Here is a 17,052-nt window from a genome sequence, read left to right on the forward strand (position 1 = left end):
CTGTCAATAAAACAGCAACACAAAACTTTTCTTCTAGGTTGATAAAAAGGTCATCATTAGACCTCAACCTAGTCCGTACAGACAACTATCTTGTGTTACTAATACTCACCTTCACTTGCACTTAGATATTCCGGATTAGATGAAGCATATAGTGGTCCTGTTGGGCCTTCTGCGTCTCTATAAAACAAAACACAAAAACATTAAGGTGATCACAGATGTTAACTGCAGAAGATTTTACAAATCAACCCATTTCATGAGATTGACAGTTTTATCATATGTACGCATGTTACATGTTAGATTTAACCTCTTGCTGACCATGTAATATATATATGCAGTAGCAGAGAGGGTGGGCCCACATGCCACACAATTGTGCCCACGGTGGCTGAGCTTTCTATTCTAAGTGCCCACTCCCCGCACAGACAGCTCTAGGTCTCTGTTTATGATTGTCAGCGAAACAGGCTACGGAACATGTGACCACTGTAACAAGCAATCATAGTGATTGTGTGATTGAGAAGTCTGTTCCACCCCTAGCTGTTAAGACTCCATTAAAGGGCTGACAGGAGGGGGCAGGAAGGAGTTAAATATCCACTTTTAGGTAAAGTTAGTTCAAGTAATCTTACTAAAGAAAAAAAAATACTAAGTAGTATAGCTGCACAATACTTCAGATCTTTGACATTGCAATTGCATACTAGCATCATATAAATCTGTAATCAAAGCAGGCCCAGACTTCAGAGAGGGCAAAATACTGGCAGCACAGTAAGGGCACCTGCATAAGAGCCAGAGAAGTTTGTAAGCCCTTTTCCAAAGAAAAAACTGCACAGCTTTAGGGCAGAGGGACCCTAATCTCTACATTGGGCAGCTCCTTTGTCTTTTACCTAAACAAAGTTGAACAAAAAGTATATCAAATACTTATCTTTCTCCTACAAAGCTTGCAATTCTACAGCCCTCTCCTCTTCAAACAGTAACAAAAAAATAACATTTGTTGGATATGTGCAGGAGTATAAATCCAATAAAATTAAGAAAGGAAACTTAGGTAAAATGGTACACGTTCCTAATTTTTTTTTAATAGAATTAGAGATATGTTCCTTTCAATGACCCTACTGAAAGGCATCAAGCTTTTAATTTTTTCAGTTTCCAAAATAATCAGATTTTAAAGTGTGTGTAAAGGCAAACTTTTTTCAGTTTTGGAGTATGGATTGCTAAACCCATCATGTATGTTTCTTTTGCTGTCTGTGTCCCATTGGGAATCTTTCCCTTTACTTCTTGTCCCAGAGACACAGAAGAAAGAAAGAGGAGATCTCTTTACAGAGCAGGGATATTGTATCTTAGACAGTTGTCACCAGAGCAGGTTTTCCAAATGAAAGATGTCCTCTAACCTCTATTTTTTTGAGAAAACCCAAACATATTGTTACCCCTTTTTTCCCCCAGTTACACTTTCAGATCACACCCTGTACAGTGATTTTCCTGCTCTGGGACAACAATCTAGGTACTGCATACTGAGAGTGACCGTCACAAGAGAATGTTAAAGTGGAACTTTATTCAGAAAATTAAGTCCTGATAGATTACTTCAGGTTGGCCCCTTTTGCAGGTATAGCTACGTAAAACATTAAAATGAAGTGTCTATTCTGTTTAAAACCCAGCAACGCACTGTCTCACTCTGTTCTTCACATGCTCAGTTGTGCTCTATTCTCAGCACTGTGCCTAAAATCAAAACCACTAGAGGCATATCAACTGACAGCTTTAAGATTTACTGTTGCTGGGGGACAAAAGCAACAGGAATGACACACACTGTGGAGGGAACACAGATTCGGGAGGGAGAAAAGAAAAGCAGCAGAGGTGACAGGACACATTTTGCTGCCAGGGAGACAAAAAATAAGTTCAAGTAGAACTAAAAGCAATTTTTTTTGTCCATTTTGGATAGAGTAAGGAAGGGTTATAACACCTGTAAAGTTTACTTTTGCTATCTGTGTCTCATTAGGGATATTTCCCTTCACTTTCTGTCCCATAGCCAAGCAGGAAGTGAAAATCCTCCTATAATGCAGGAATACTGGGGTGTCACCAAAACTAGTGCCCTGATTTGAAGATAAACTCACTATTGCTGTTCTGGGGTCAAACCAAAATTTGGGATTTTCTTTCATTTTCAGTGATACTGGTAAACAGGACAAAAAGAGAGGGTGAATCTTCCTAACAGGGCCACAGGCAGCAATAAAAAGCTGACAGGTGTTCTAATCCCTCTCAACTCTATCCAATAGAGTTGAGAGGGATTAGAACACGTGTCAAATAAAAAAAAAAAAAAAAAGTGTTGCCTTAAGTTATACTTTAAGCTTACAAGGATAGTGTATTTTCTTATCTCCCTGATATTCTCTCCTTTCTCTTCTTTATCTTGGGCAGCCTGTAGACTTCAGACCTGTAAAATGTCTGTCAGCTTTCCTCTCTACCTGAACCAATACATACAATCAAGGCTGGAAATGTATATATTTTGATTGAAAAAACAACAGTAACTTTCTATAGTTCTTTGATTTCTGATTAGAGCATTAGGAGATGTAGATTCATCATTTTAAATATGGTTTTAATGAGAGACAAGAAAACTAGTGCAAGAACATATTTAGAGCACAAAAATGATAAAACAGAGAATAAGCAACAAATGGGATTAAAAGTGAAAAGCACTTATCAAGGTTTTGTCTGGGCTTTGGTTCCTTGCAGAGACCAATCTGATGCTATAGATTGATAGTCTCTCAGAAACATGACTCTTTCAGTATCCTTAGTATTTTCAATGTTCAAATGAGAACTGCAGCTGCCAAATGCAGCAGATTTTTGTTGAACTGCCAAGAATTCTATATCTTTTACAAACATTTCCGGTAGCAATTCCCTGTTATTTTTTCCGAGCGACGAAAGCGGAATTCTTGAACTTCTTATGGGGTCATAAAACAAAAAGCATTTCCTACCAGTTTCTTGCTCTACCCAAGAAGTGGGGTATGGGCTTCCCAGATCCCTTTACATATTTCTATGCAGGTGACATGTCCCGTACTTTAGACTGCATTAAACATAGGTTGGAAAAGGGTTGGGTAGGCTTGGAGCAATATATGTCACCGTTCCCCTTACAGATGCTCCCGCGGCAATCCACGCCTCTCCTGTTAGAGGTAAAAACGCATCCTATCAGGAACCACAGTGGCAATACTAACCAAAGTGGGCTGCCTGAGCTCCGCTCTGCGGACATTCACTCTAATGTCCCCGATCATAGGGGTACAGGAATTCACCCTGGGATTGGAGGACACAAGATTCCAAGATTTTCTTTTAACCAACCAATTCCTTGTTCAGCACTTTCTGATGGGAGACAGATTGCAGTCCATCTCTGAGATCCAGGCCATGATCTCCCCCCTCTTTGGACTCGTTGAGGGCCATGCAGATACACAAGTCCCTTTCCACCATCAGATTGAGTAGGGTGAATCTCAAGGATCTCCCTGTTCAAGCAACTCTGTTCACAGACTTCCTCTTTGCGTCACATGCTATCGATGTCTTATGCGCCCATTTTTGGCAAACCTCTGGAGGACTGTGTTCCCCACTTCCTCCAGAAGTGGGAAAGGGACCTAAACAAAACCTTGACTACTGCACAGAGACTGAGTTCTCTACTTTGCGCATCAGTCCTCCCTGTTTAGCAGAAACCAGGAGGCAGGTTATAAACTAACTCACTGGTACAGGCCCCTGGCGCTTTTTATAAGATCTATCCAATGGTTTCCCCGTTATGTTGGCATTGCCAACAAGGACAAGGAGTCCTGGAAGTGATGGTTTGGTCCCCACAGAGCTCTGATCTCAATATCATTGAGTCGTTCTGGAATTACAGGAGGAGACAGACGTCTTTGAGGCAGCATACATCCACAGAAGATCTATGGTTAGATCTCCAAGATGTTTGAAACAACCTACCTGCCAAATTCCTTCAAAAATTGTGTGCAAATGTACCTAAAAGAATTGATGCGGTTTTGAAGGTAAAGTGTGGTCACACCAAATATTGATTTTATATAAATTTCTGTTCTTTTATTTTCCATTTTGTAAATTGATCAAAATAAACTATTAACACTTCTATTTCTGAAAGTATTCTTCATTTACAGCATTTTATCACACACACCTAAAACCTTTGTCCAGTACTGTATATTACCATCTGGCAAGGTTTCACAATCTGACTACAGATTGTATAACAGAAGGAAATTACAATTTGTTGGAGAACATACACATAATGGATCTTATGCATATCTCCCCTTAGGTGGTCTGAAGTGTCCCATTAGCCATATGGACCTTGTAGTTTAGGCGTGTTTGGTGTCCAACTGATTGGCCTTTTCCCATACATCAGTGTAACCAATTTTTAGTAATGTAATTCCATTACTATCAGAGTACTGGAACATGAATGGATTGAGAACTTGAGATGTATTAATGTTCATATTTAGTTCAAATAAAATTAGATTTACAGGTGTGTATTGTTTCTAGACTGTTTTAAGATGGGTTTACAACAGTCATTTATGACCAGGCCCATTAAGAATCTTTTGCAGGCTCTTCAAAAGGAGATTTTTTTTGACCCTCTGCATTCCATCTAACTTTCTGTGCTTTTTGTCAAATTGTATCTTAAAGAGGAGCTACACTGTATCTGATCACCACAAACCAAAAACTCTATTTGATTCATTTTTAATATTCAAAGCAAAATAATCCATCCACCCATGTCTCCATGTTTTATTTTACTGAAAAATCACTTTGAAAAACACCTTTCTAGCATTTCTGGCCATGGTCATCTTGAGTAAGGGAAAATGAGTCATGTAGCATTTACTTCCTGGAAGCCAACTGCTCTTAGCTCAGACATGCATGTAGGAGGGTGTGCTTGGCTGAGAAAGCCCCTCCTCCCCTCCTGATGACTTCTGGGATGTATGACATAATTTGCCTAGGCATGGAAACCAGGAAGTAACTTAAGAAATGTAAACACAAGGTTTAAAACAAGTAAATATGATATACTTTCCTATCTAATTACCAACAATAGCAGCATAAGAATTAAAAATAGTCAATGTTGATTTAGAGAGTCAAGTTCCACTTTAAGCTTGCAGTATTTTCACCTTCTCTGGTTGCCCATCATAGATTTGATATCTAAATCTGACATCCCTGTTACCAACTTGCGCATTTTGGAAAAATGGGAGTGGCAATGTGTTCAGTATGACTCCCCCCTTCAATCCACACAGTTTGGGGTTTGTCAGACCACAGGATCACTGTTCTGTTATTTGTCACCAAGACAAATATATCTAATATAATAAGTGATTGTTCCTGTATGCAGCAAAAATATATTTTGAAAAAAAAAAATTCTCACTTACTTCTTTTTCTGGATCACGCAGACTGTCAGGATGATGAGGAAAATAATAATTATGATGACTGGGCCAACAAGAATCTTCAGTATGCTATTTGTGGGGTGTCCTGAAAAAATATATGGAAAATATTGAAGCCAACATTTTAAGTATAGAGGAAAATTAACAACCTGTGCAAGGCTATAGCAATGTCAGGCCCCAGCACATTCTCCCTCCTTCAGTTGGAAAACTGGAGGAATAGTGACTGGATTACAAGTGTGCTGATCTGTACATTTGAACTCTATTGAGAACTGCAGAACAGTCTGCAGTCATGGCAAACGGGAAAGATGACAACAGCTGTGGGGGAGAACAACTCTAACTACTCTAGCTGCTTGTAATATGAAGTAATTCATTTTCAAAGTTAGGTAACAGATCTAAAATATTCACAACAAAAGATTCTAAAGTTAGGTTTCAGTTAGTTTTAACAGGTTGTTGCTGGTTGTTTATACAGGGTTGGAAAGCTGCCACAATTTGCTAAAGAAAAAGATTAAGGTTTCTGTGCCTTTGTTGTCAACTTTGAAATTAATTTCTCCACAAAGACTGTAGCTGCATACATAAATGTAAAAGTACTTTTACTGCTTGTTCAGAATATGTAAATACTTGCGTGCAGAATAAAAATACAAAAGCAGAAATAAGGTTCATATAGGAGAAGTCCAATATGTATAACACATATCTTACAGTAAATGCGCAAGAGACCTGAACCAGACATAACCACCATATAAACCTACTGATAAAATATGCTAATAAAGGGCTCACTTTAAGAATGTGTTTACCTTACAAACAGAAGGAAAAAGTAGAAAGAGGAAATAAAAAGCTGGAGAATATGAGGAGGAAAGGAGGGGACAATGTAAAACATTTTGGTAAACCAATGTAATGTAAAAGCAAATTCTACATAATAATGAATTAGAATTACAGTGGGCAATAAAGCAATCAGCTCCATTGTACAAGTCTCACCAGTGATGCCCCATAGGTAAAAAAGCAGATGAAATGTGGGCTCACTAACATATATAAAAATGTTATGTTTCAGTGACTCAGATTTTAGATTTCTTGGGATATGTAGTATTACCTACAAAGTATACAGTATTATTAAAGTTGGAATACTGTTATTAACCTTACAGTGAGCAATAAATATCCTATAAAATATACAGTCTTATTTCTCAAAGTTTATGGTGTCAGAATCAGCTATTTAAACATCACATTATTTGCTAAACCTTGTATTTCTGAGGTATTTGGATACTTACTTGGGTCTGGCACATAAAAATATGTGGTTTGTGTCCACGATCCATTGCCAGCTAGTGACGTTGCTCGGACTCTCACACTATAGTTTCCAGGCATAAGCGAGCGCAGCTTCGCTCTCTTTTCCAGAAGGTACTGTTTCTGTGACACACATTCATTGTCCTCCTACAGGACATAGGTAACAGAACATTACATTTTAATTATTAGAGACAGATGGGAAAGCATGTACGACAAAGTACTGTAAACTATAGAAAACTTACTTGAGTGTCTCCAAGACGGGAGTATTGTACATCATACAAAATGGTCAGTCCATTAGGATTTTTTGGCTCTTTCCACATGACGTAAATGTTGGGTTCATTATATTCATAAGTAACCGGCTCCTCAATATTATCTGCCTTTGCTGTGAAGAGACAGTACTTATTAGAGCAAAACAAAAAACCTTTACTATTATTTAGTACAATCCCCTCAAGATAGAATATATATTGGTGGGCATCAGGTTCAACATACGTCTCAGTTATTAAACAAAAAAAGCTTTTAACTCCAGCAGAATGTAACAAAAATATTTACAGGCATCCAGCTGCTTAAGTAAAAAAAACTTCTGCTCAATGACCTTTACTTAGTCCATGTCATGAGCAAAGTCACTTGTTTCAGGTAACATCCCCTATGGGAACAGCAGCCGTTCATAGGCAGGTTCTTATCACCTTGACAGTCTTGATAATCAGCTTTACAGTTCAGCATGACTATCTGTACTTAAACATAGACCCTGACTAATCAGCAAAAAAAAAAAGCAAACATGGTCCATGGGCTTGGAAATAAACCTCAGCCTGCTTGTAAGTATTCCCAGTGAAACCAATTCTAGTGCACATTTTGTAAAATTAGAGGCAAATACATGGGTTTCTTTGCCAAAGGGACTTGTTGGCTTAAAAAAAAAAAAATAAAAAAAATTGGAGCCATATACCTCACATCAAGAATAGTTGATTTTCACAGGCACTGTGCTACATATACACCCATCTCTGTACCCGTTCAAACTTGCACGGGTTGAGTACTGTGAACAGACTGAACCCTAGAGAGAACCTCAGCATCAATCAGCTGACTACTAGTTCAATGCCCCACCGCATACTTGAAATTTTGTGATGCCAGGAACCACCAGGTGACTCTTGCAGATCACTCTTTATTGTGGGCCATTCACTTCAGAGAGGCATGGTCTGATGAAACTTAACTGCCACCTTAAAGCCCAATGCACACTGAATAGTCTGTGTAGCGGGCATTTGTCCCTGCACATGGCCCTAAACATATGGCTCCAGCCTCATCCAGTCACCTCATTTTTTAGAGTTTTACAGGCTGCTAGTAGCAGAAATTAGAAGGTGTATCTGTGAATCAGATTGCATCACAAATTCCTGATCAAAGTTCAGAGTAATCAGTACTGGGCATTTACATAGGTCTGATTTTAGATCTTGAAAGGCTCTTTGCATCTTGGGCCCACCTGATCATTGTAGCTGGAGATCTTTTTGTGTGATCTGTAAGGCTTCATTTGCACAGGTGACTAGCCCTAGTGTGAATTACAACATTCTTAATTATTCCTGCAGCTGTTTTTGCCACATCTGAATGTCAAACCCACCATTCTGCCGAGATCACTGCTGGATGAATGCAATATCCAATACTTGGTGTTATCATATCCTAAAATTTCCTGCCAAAACATGTGAATGAGCGAGATCCAGCACAGTGTGTCTGTGGGGCTGTGGTACAAGGAAGTTGTTCAACATTATTTTGTATCAATTGATACAAAACATCATTCTGCATTGAGAAGTGTGGCGCCTGCTCTAAGCTCTTGGGGTACCCCAGTAATGGCTTATCTGCTCCCTGGAACAACTTATGGTTGGGTTACCTGAGTTATCCTGTTATCTCGAGATAAAGGTAGTTCAGGCAAGTCCATCTTTGGATTGGCTTCCTCTGCTTCCCCCAACACCTCCAGGAGAAGACAATTTACCTCCCTAAAGGATACTGCTACCACATCCATTGGGAATCCAGCTTGCAGGGGTTCAGGAGTATGGGGGCTGGACACTGGGTTTGTCTCCGCACATGTTTAACACTTCCCCACAAGTTGTAAAGAAAGAGGAATCATGCACCAATATATGGATGTACAATAAATTCTTGATTACCTCCCACTTCATGGTCCTGGGTTCCTGCAAGTGGTCCAAAGGGACAATGCAGCAGAAGGATAGCTTTTGGCTTCCTTATAGATACAGATGACTCATCAACTGGGTTTGTAGTTTTTGGGGGTCCACCAGAATAGTATGCACCAAGGTTACCAAACTAGAAGATTCTAGCAAGACCATCACCTCACAGCAGTTCACTTTAATGGCATAAACCTGCATCTGGTATGCCACATTCTGGCATACTGCGCATCTCAACCTCTCACTAGAGCAGGAACAAACATCTGGCTAGTCCACATTTCATGTTCTCATGGGACACTGGACAACCCTCAGCTAGGTGTCCAGGTTCTTGGCATTGGCTGCCACAGTGTCCCCCTCTTAGGTCCACATCTAATTTGTACACAAGCATCATCACGGGCTGTGCCTGGCGTCTGCTCTGTCTTTAGAAACCGGTTTCCCATTTTTGGCAGCAGAAGTGGTCTCACCCTGGACTGTGGTGTTTTGGATCCTGGAGGCTGGACATTTGGGAACAGCATCCTGAAGAAAACCTCAGTCGTCAGAAAGTGCTCTACAAGGGCCACCAGTTGACCAGCATCTTAGGGGTCAGCTTGCCAAGTAATTTGTTGTATGATGGCAGAAAGATCTGACCATACCTGTCACACCTCCACATTAAAAACACTCAGGCGCAGACGTGTTGTGCCCTCATGGACATGGGTACTCAAAGTGGGCCAGGATTTCCTCTTTAAGAATTGGGTACCACTGAGCTTTTGTAGTGCTACTTTTTTAGCATTCTTTTTGAGTTTCCACATACATTAAAAAAAAGGACGAGGACTCCCACCCATTAAGCCTCATGACACAGCACACAGTCAGAAAACTGCTCTGCATATAGCTCTGCATAGTGTATGTAGTTAATGTTATAACAGTATATTACAGCACACACAGCAGCTGCATTATTATGTAATGGAAATAGTTAGCTTGGGCCAGCTGCCATTGTGCTGTGCTTCCGGTGGGCCTATGCACCTTTAAGGCTGCATATAATCTTGTATAATAATATTATAAAAATAATAATAAGGGGCTGCCTCTAGGCATACCTACCCTCAATTCATCTCTTGCGTTAGATAGAGATAGATAGATAGATAGATAGATAGATAATATACACTGTATATATATATGTGTTCTATTATGGAGGCTTTCACAGACAAGAGTTAGGGATAACACTGCACAGAGGTAGGCCTTACTGAGGGAGTGTGGCTTCCGTATATTTGCAAATGTTGTACAACTAAAACCTTTTTTTAACACAAGTTGTTAAACAGTATAACTAGTCTTTTGCTTGCTTGCCTGTACGTGTACTGGTAATTTTTTGTATTGTGTTTGTTCTGTACAAAGCCCGTCCATGTGCACCATACTTTTAAAAATTAGCATAAATTGATTAGAGTGCTTGGCATTTTTGTTTAGCCCAAAGCACAACAAGATTCGAGTAAGTATGCACATGCCTCTTGCATGAAGACAATTGGGGGGAGATTTACTAAAACTGGAGCACTCAGAATCTGGTGCAGCTGTGCATGGTAGCCAATCAGCTTCTAACTTCACCTTGCTCAATTAAGCTTTGATATTAAAACCTGGAAACTGATTGGTTTCCAGAGCTGCATCAGATTTTGCACTCTTCAGTTTTAGTAAATCCACCCCCATTATCTATCTCAAAGTTCAACTTTCATTTATAAAATCAATCTCCTCTGAATAATTAATACATGCATAAATGTGTAATTTGCGCATAGCTCACCTTCTGGCATAGTTCTGGCAGTGACGTAGGCAGCAACACTACAGCCCACTGAAACGTCTTGGTTGCAAGCATGGATCTCAATTCGATAGGCTGTGAAATGCTTCAGCTCGGAGATGACAAATGACTCCTTGAACCAGACCCTCTGAGAGAACTTCTTTGGCTCTGGGGCAACAGGAAATCCAGTTGTGCTGACATTAGCGAGAGGGGTTGGTGTCACTTGATCAAGTGAGGTACCATTTGCCACTCCAAAAGTATCACGACGCTTTCTAAACGGTCTGTAATGATAGAAAGAAAAATAAACACGTTCCTAAAAATACTGCTTTTCAGGAATCATTCCATTGCATTGTAAACCCTAGTGTTTAGAGCCAAGCTAAAAGGTACCCGTTTAACCACTTAAGGACCGCGCTATAGCAGATACACTGCTACAGGGTGGCACCTGTGCACCGAATCACGTGTATATGTGATTTTGCATTTCTGGGTAGGGGGAACCCGCGCTGCTATTCGCGGCCGCGAATGTCAATCACTGGGTCCCGGACAGTTATTACACACTGGCTTTCGATGATTACCAAGAATCTCCGATGGGGAGGAAGACTGTCAGCTTGAGCACACTGCTCAGGATGGCTGTGCACAGTACAGCCATCCCGATCAGTGTGCTTACAGTGAAGAACATACCCCCCCCCTAGTAAAACACTCCCAGCACACGGTTAACCCTTTGATCGCCCCTCACATTAACCCATTCCTAACCGGTACCATTAGTACAGTGTCAGTGTTTTTTTTTGTCAGTGATACCAAGTTAGTTCCCCCCCAGTGTCAGAATATCCGCCACAGTCCCACTAAAAGTCGCTGATTGCCGCCATTACTAGTATAAAAAAAAAAAATCCCATTATCTATACCGCCATTTGTAAATGCTATAACTTTCACGTAAACCAATTAATTTACACGTATTGGGATTTTTTTTTTAGCAAAGACCCGTCGCAGAATACATTTTGGCCTAAATTTATGCCAAATTAGATTTTTAAAACATTTTTTACTGGACATGTTTGAATAGCAAAAAGTCCAAAATATAGTTTTTTTTTTTCTTAAAATTGTTGGTATTTTTTGCTTATAGCGCAAAAAAATTTAAAACTGAACAGGCGATCAAATACCACCGAAAGAAAGCTCAATTTGTGGGAAAAAAGGACGTAAATTTCATTTGGGTGCAGAACTGCATGACCGCACAATTGTCAGTTAAAGTAACGCAGCGCCATAATGCAAAAAATGGCCTGGTCACAGAGGGGCGTAGATCTTAAGGAGGGCAAGTGGTTAATACAATATTGTGAAGCCTTCCCTGGTCATTAATTTTCTCAGTTAGAACATAGTGTTAGACCTTCCTTTCACCCTTACCTTGAAATGAATACTTCATTGTGCAAATAATTCTCAAATGTTTTCCGGAAAGCGAGGTCATTATGTTCACTCTGGATTTGAGCATCACTCTTGGGGCATGAACAACAGCCTTTACTTGTATCTTCTGCGTCTGTTCCATTAGATTTAGCAGAATCATCTATTTCATGAGGAGGTGACGATGTCCTTGAAGGCAGCTTTATCCCTGATAATTTGATAGTGAATAATAATTGTCACAAAACAAACCTTTCTTATTAAAAATATTGAGCTAGAATAATTGTCACAGCATAACATTGAAATAACTCCCAAGTTTACATAAGACGCTTACGGGCATTAAAGATACATTGACAGTTTCTGTAAGCAATTTCCTAAAAGGGAACTTCCGCTTTCAGTCCTCTGCACAGTGAGAATTGGCAGACACAGCATCTACTTTGAAAACTCCGTCAAATGCTCTGTGCATTATTTCAGGACTGATATTGTTTGCTTTTAGTGATGATTCCAAGAGACCTACATAATCTGAACAAATTTTATTCCTTTTGTGAAAGCCATTTTTCTCTAAATATGTTTTCTGTTTCAATATTTTTTTTATTAACTTTAGCACATTTGTCAGCCTAATAAAAACAGAGCAGTGCTTTATTAAAACAGTAAAATAAAAACCTTTAAATACATATAAAATTTTTTAAAGTGGTTGTAAACCACAGACATGAAATGTGAACAAAGCAAACCCCTCTATAGTGTGTACTTGTCTCAATCCAGAGCACCAAGTGTAATTTCTGTCTGCTGCTTCGTTCCTCTGCTATCAGCATAAATAACTTTGGACAAGTTTTCCAGACACCGAGCGAAAAAAGGTGACAGGAGAGGGATCTCCAGCACACAGCTTGTGATTGACAGCCTAAGGTTTGTCCCTGTCTGAAGGAGTGCTTGCCCCTTTCCCTCCAATCAGCTCTGAGAACTCCTCACTGAGCTCTGCAGTGAGTAACTTCAGCTCTCCGCCCCCAGTTGTCTGAAAGCTCGACAAGCCTGATAAATTCTGAACTTTGAACAGATGTGAAAAATAGAAGACTGCAGATGGACAGGTGCAACTTATGTAGGAGGATTTATTTTATCTCTGTGTATCACCTGAGGCCAGTCACTTCACTGGGTATACATGGGGGTTTACAACCACTTTAAAATATGCAAGTTAGCAATAGCATTATTGTCAAGCTAACCAACAGACACTGCCATATTAACTCTGAGCCTCTAGGTAGCAATGATTTTTGACCATGAAAAGGGTTAACTATTGCTTTGATCCTCTTTGTATCTCATACCTTTTCTCATGCTTCTGTAAGTGGCAGTGAAATATGCTTACTTCCTCCATAATATGTCCAGACAAGGGGGTTCTTTTAGACCACTGACTGCAGAACATGTGGCTCCTCGCTCACTCCCCTCTAGGGGCATGGCTGGTGATGGAAGCAAACAGACGCTGAACCGGTGAACTCTGCGTCTCAAAAGAATTGGTGCTGCTGCAGTACTTATGTCCCCAGGCCTTTAAAATAGGGCCGTCAGCCAAAGGCAGGGCAGGCTCTTCCCACCAGCAGCAACATTGACAGGTCATCTCTCTCACCACATAAGCCCCCTATTTCCACCCCATAAGAACTGTGTCCAGCTTTAATAGGCAGGTCAGACAGCTCAGGGCCCCCCACAGCCATATATACACAGGCTGCATCGGAGATCAAAAAACTCCTACAGCCACTGCCCATTAAGGGGGACATGGAGGCTATGGCTTCATGAATAGAGGGGGGAACTGAAAAGAGGTAGAGAAGCAGAACAGGATGCCCACCGCATTTACACACAGGTATCCACGCTAGAATATACCTCCACAGCCTTGAAAGAATGCACCAGACTAAATGTTCATCCCATACCCGCTACTCACGATCCCTTTACCTGCACATCAAATACTACAAGAACAGGGTTCACTGCAATTATATGAAGATAAGGGGCATTCTTGAAGCCACAAATGGCCCAGACCTCAAAGCTACCATCACAGCAATCTCAGATAAGATCCTCAAGAAACTGCCAACAGCTACACTGGACCTGGGCCGTGTTTATAGGGTCTCTACCACCCTCAAGATCCCACAGAACTTCCCAGAGATGTCCTAGACAAGGTTTTTTTCTACACTTTTTAAGGGGGCTTTCTATGTAAGGTCTGTTCCAAAAGCTAATTCGACTGTGATGGTACCCCCATACAAGCATTGCCTACAAAAAAGGCAATTCCTACAACCCACACTAGACTACATTAGATCTGCTGAGACCATCTACAAATGGGGTCACCCATTTAACCTTATGAAGAAACGTGGCCAGAATTTTTTCTTTTTCTGCACAACTTACAGCCCTATTTCCTTTTCTGGATATCAGAGATCTTTTCATCCTAGACTGGCTGGATATACCCTCAGGACTGGCTGGACCAGCCTTCACAATCTGGAAGACCTTAACACTGCCCCCAATGTTGTGCCATAGATGGGTAAGCACCAACACCTAACGCCTCCAAGGATTAAAGCCCACTTAGGTCACAGAAGACACCTCTCTGAAAACCAAACACTCTTGCATATACAGTGGGGCAAAAAGTATTTAGTCAGCCACCAATTGTGCAAGTTCTCCCACTTAAAAAGATGAGAGAGGCCTGTAATTGGCATCATAGGTAGACCTCAACTATGAGAGACAAAATGAGAAAAAAAATCCACACAATCACATTGGCTGATTTGGAAAGAATTTATTTGCAAATTATGGTGGAAAATAAGTATTTGGTCAATATCAAAAGTTCATCTCAATACTTTGTTATATATCCTTTGTTGGCAATGACAGAGGTCAAACGTTTCCTGTAAGTCTTCACAAGGTTGGCACACACTGTTGCTGGTATGTTGGCCCATTCCTCCATGCAGATCTCCTCTAGAGCAGTGATGTTTTGGGGCTGTCGCTGGGCAACATGGACTTTCAACTCCCTCCAAAGGTTTTCTATGGGGCCGAGATCTGGAGACTGGCTAGGCCACTCCAGGACCTTGAAATGCTTCTTACGAAGCCACTCTTTCATTGCCCGGGCGGTATGTTTGGGATCATTGTCATGTTGGAAGACCCAGCCACGTTTCATCTTCAATGCCCTTGCTGATAGAAGAAGGTTTGCAATCAAAATCTCACGATACATGGCCCCATTCATTCTGTCCTGTACATGGATCAGTCGTCCTGGTCCCTTTGCGGAGAAACAGCCCCAAAGCATGATGTTGCCACCCCCATGCTTCACAGTAGGTATGGTGTTCTTTGGATGCAACTCAGCATTCTCTCTCCTCCAAACACGACGAGTTGTGTTTCTACCAAACAGTTCTATTTTGGTTTCATCTGACCATATGACATTCTCCCAATCCTCTTCTGGATCATCCAAATGCTCTCTAGCAAACTTCAGACGGGCCCGGACATGTACTGGCTTAAGCAGGGGGACACGTCTGGCACTGCAGGATCTGAGTCCCTGGCGGCGTAGTGTGTTACTGATGGTAGCCTTTGTTACGTTGGTCCCAGCTCTCTGCAGGTCATTCACTAGGTCCCCCCGTGTGGTCCTATAATTTTTGCTCACCGTTCTTGTAATCATTTTGACCCCACGAGGTGAGATCTTGCATGGAGCCCCAGATCGAGGGAGATTATCAGTGGTCTTGTATGTCTTCCATTTTCTAATTATTGCTCCCACAGTTGATTTGTTCACACCAAGCTGCTTGCCTATTGCAGATTCAGTCTTCCCAGCCTGGTGCAGGTCTACAATTTTGTTTCTGGTGTCCTTCGACAGCTCCTTGGTCTTCACCATAGTGGAGTTTGGAGTGTGACTGTTTGAGGTTGTAGACAGGTGTCTTTTATACTGATAACAAGTTCAAACAGGTGCCACTGATACAGGTAATGAGTGCAGGACAGAGGAGCCTATTAAAGAAGAAGGTATAGGTCTGTGAGAGCCAGAAATCTTGCTTGTTTGTAGGTGACCAAATACTTATTTTCCACCATAATTTGCAAATAAATTCTTTCCAAATCAGCCAATGTGATTGTCTGGATTTTTTTTCTCATTTTGTCTCTCATAGTTGAGATCTACCTATGATGCCAATTACATGCCTCTCTCATCTTTTTAAGTGGGAGAACTTGCACAATTGGTGGCTGACTAAATACTTTTTTGCCCCACTGTACATATACAAGATTAAAACCTAGAAGACTTCCTGGAACTCCCAGAAACTTCAGCCCCCCCATCCTTCCCCAGCAAGCCTGGCACTCACTTATTGGGTCTCCTGGAAATGGGAGCAGTGAACCCCAGTGGGCTAGCCTCTCCCTCCAGGAAGGAAAGGGAAGAGAGAGTGACCATTTTGATTTTTTTATGCTTAGAAGTTTGCTATAACCAGGAAGAGAGACTTTTGCAGAGTTGCACTCACCTTAAAGTAGAACTATAGGCAAAACATTTTTTCATTTTGGATAAAGCAAAGAAGGGTTGTAACCCCTGTTAGATTTTTTTCCACCATCTGTGTCCTATTTTGGAGCTTTTCCTTCACTTCCTGCCCCATAGCCAAAACAGGAAGTGAGAGGAAATCCCTGCAAATTAAGGGAATCCCTTAGGGACCCCCAAGTCACCAAAACTAGTGTCCCCATTGGAAGATTTATTTTAACAGTAAACAGGACAAATAGAGAAGGTGAATCGCCTTATCGGGAGCATAAACAGCAATAACAACAGACAGGGGTTCTAAATCCTTTCCACGCCATCTAAAACAAAAAAAAAAAAAAAGTAACTAATTGCTGTTGTATTTTTTTCTATTATATCATGGGAAAAACCTCAGAACCTTCCTGTTGCCAAAAATCCCCCCACTTAGGCTGTCCCCTACCCTATCTACAGGGATTAAAAGGGAGCATTAAAACATTTCTCTATTGAGGTCAGTCCCCACCACTTCCCCTAAAACCCCTTCTTGCAACCAAATACCTATTAGCTCAAGCTTTTTCTTTGCAAAAGAAAAAGGCCCTTATCTTGGGAGAGGACTTTCATTTTGCCCCCGAACTGCACCAACACATCCCATTAATCCTTAACCCCCTCCCACTCCACCCTACATACATTCAAATGCCTTCTTCACTTCACATC

The 17,052-nt window shown here is 40.9% G+C and overlaps 1 protein-coding gene across 1 annotated transcript in view; it reads right to left on the minus strand.

Annotated features, from left to right (window-relative positions):
* The window catches only part of INSR (insulin receptor), a 176,067-nt gene that overhangs the window by 21,930 nt on the left and 137,085 nt on the right, over positions 1–17,052 (minus strand). Inside the window, exons 10-15 of the mRNA XM_089667526.1 lie at positions 11,928–12,129; positions 10,545–10,819; positions 6,872–7,011; positions 6,617–6,776; positions 5,346–5,445; positions 110–177 (exon numbers count right to left, since the gene is read on the minus strand). Coding sequence (XP_089523652.1) covers positions 110–177; positions 5,346–5,445; positions 6,617–6,776; positions 6,872–7,011; positions 10,545–10,819; positions 11,928–12,129 — 945 coding nt within the window. The remainder of the gene's footprint in view (positions 1–109; positions 178–5,345; positions 5,446–6,616; positions 6,777–6,871; positions 7,012–10,544; positions 10,820–11,927; positions 12,130–17,052) is intronic.

Source organism: Staurois parvus, unplaced genomic scaffold, assembly GCF_062004578.1.
Source record: "Staurois parvus isolate SC_StPar_1 unplaced genomic scaffold, SC_StPar_1.0 ptg000053l, whole genome shotgun sequence".
Taxonomy (NCBI): domain Eukaryota; kingdom Metazoa; phylum Chordata; class Amphibia; order Anura; family Ranidae; genus Staurois; species Staurois parvus.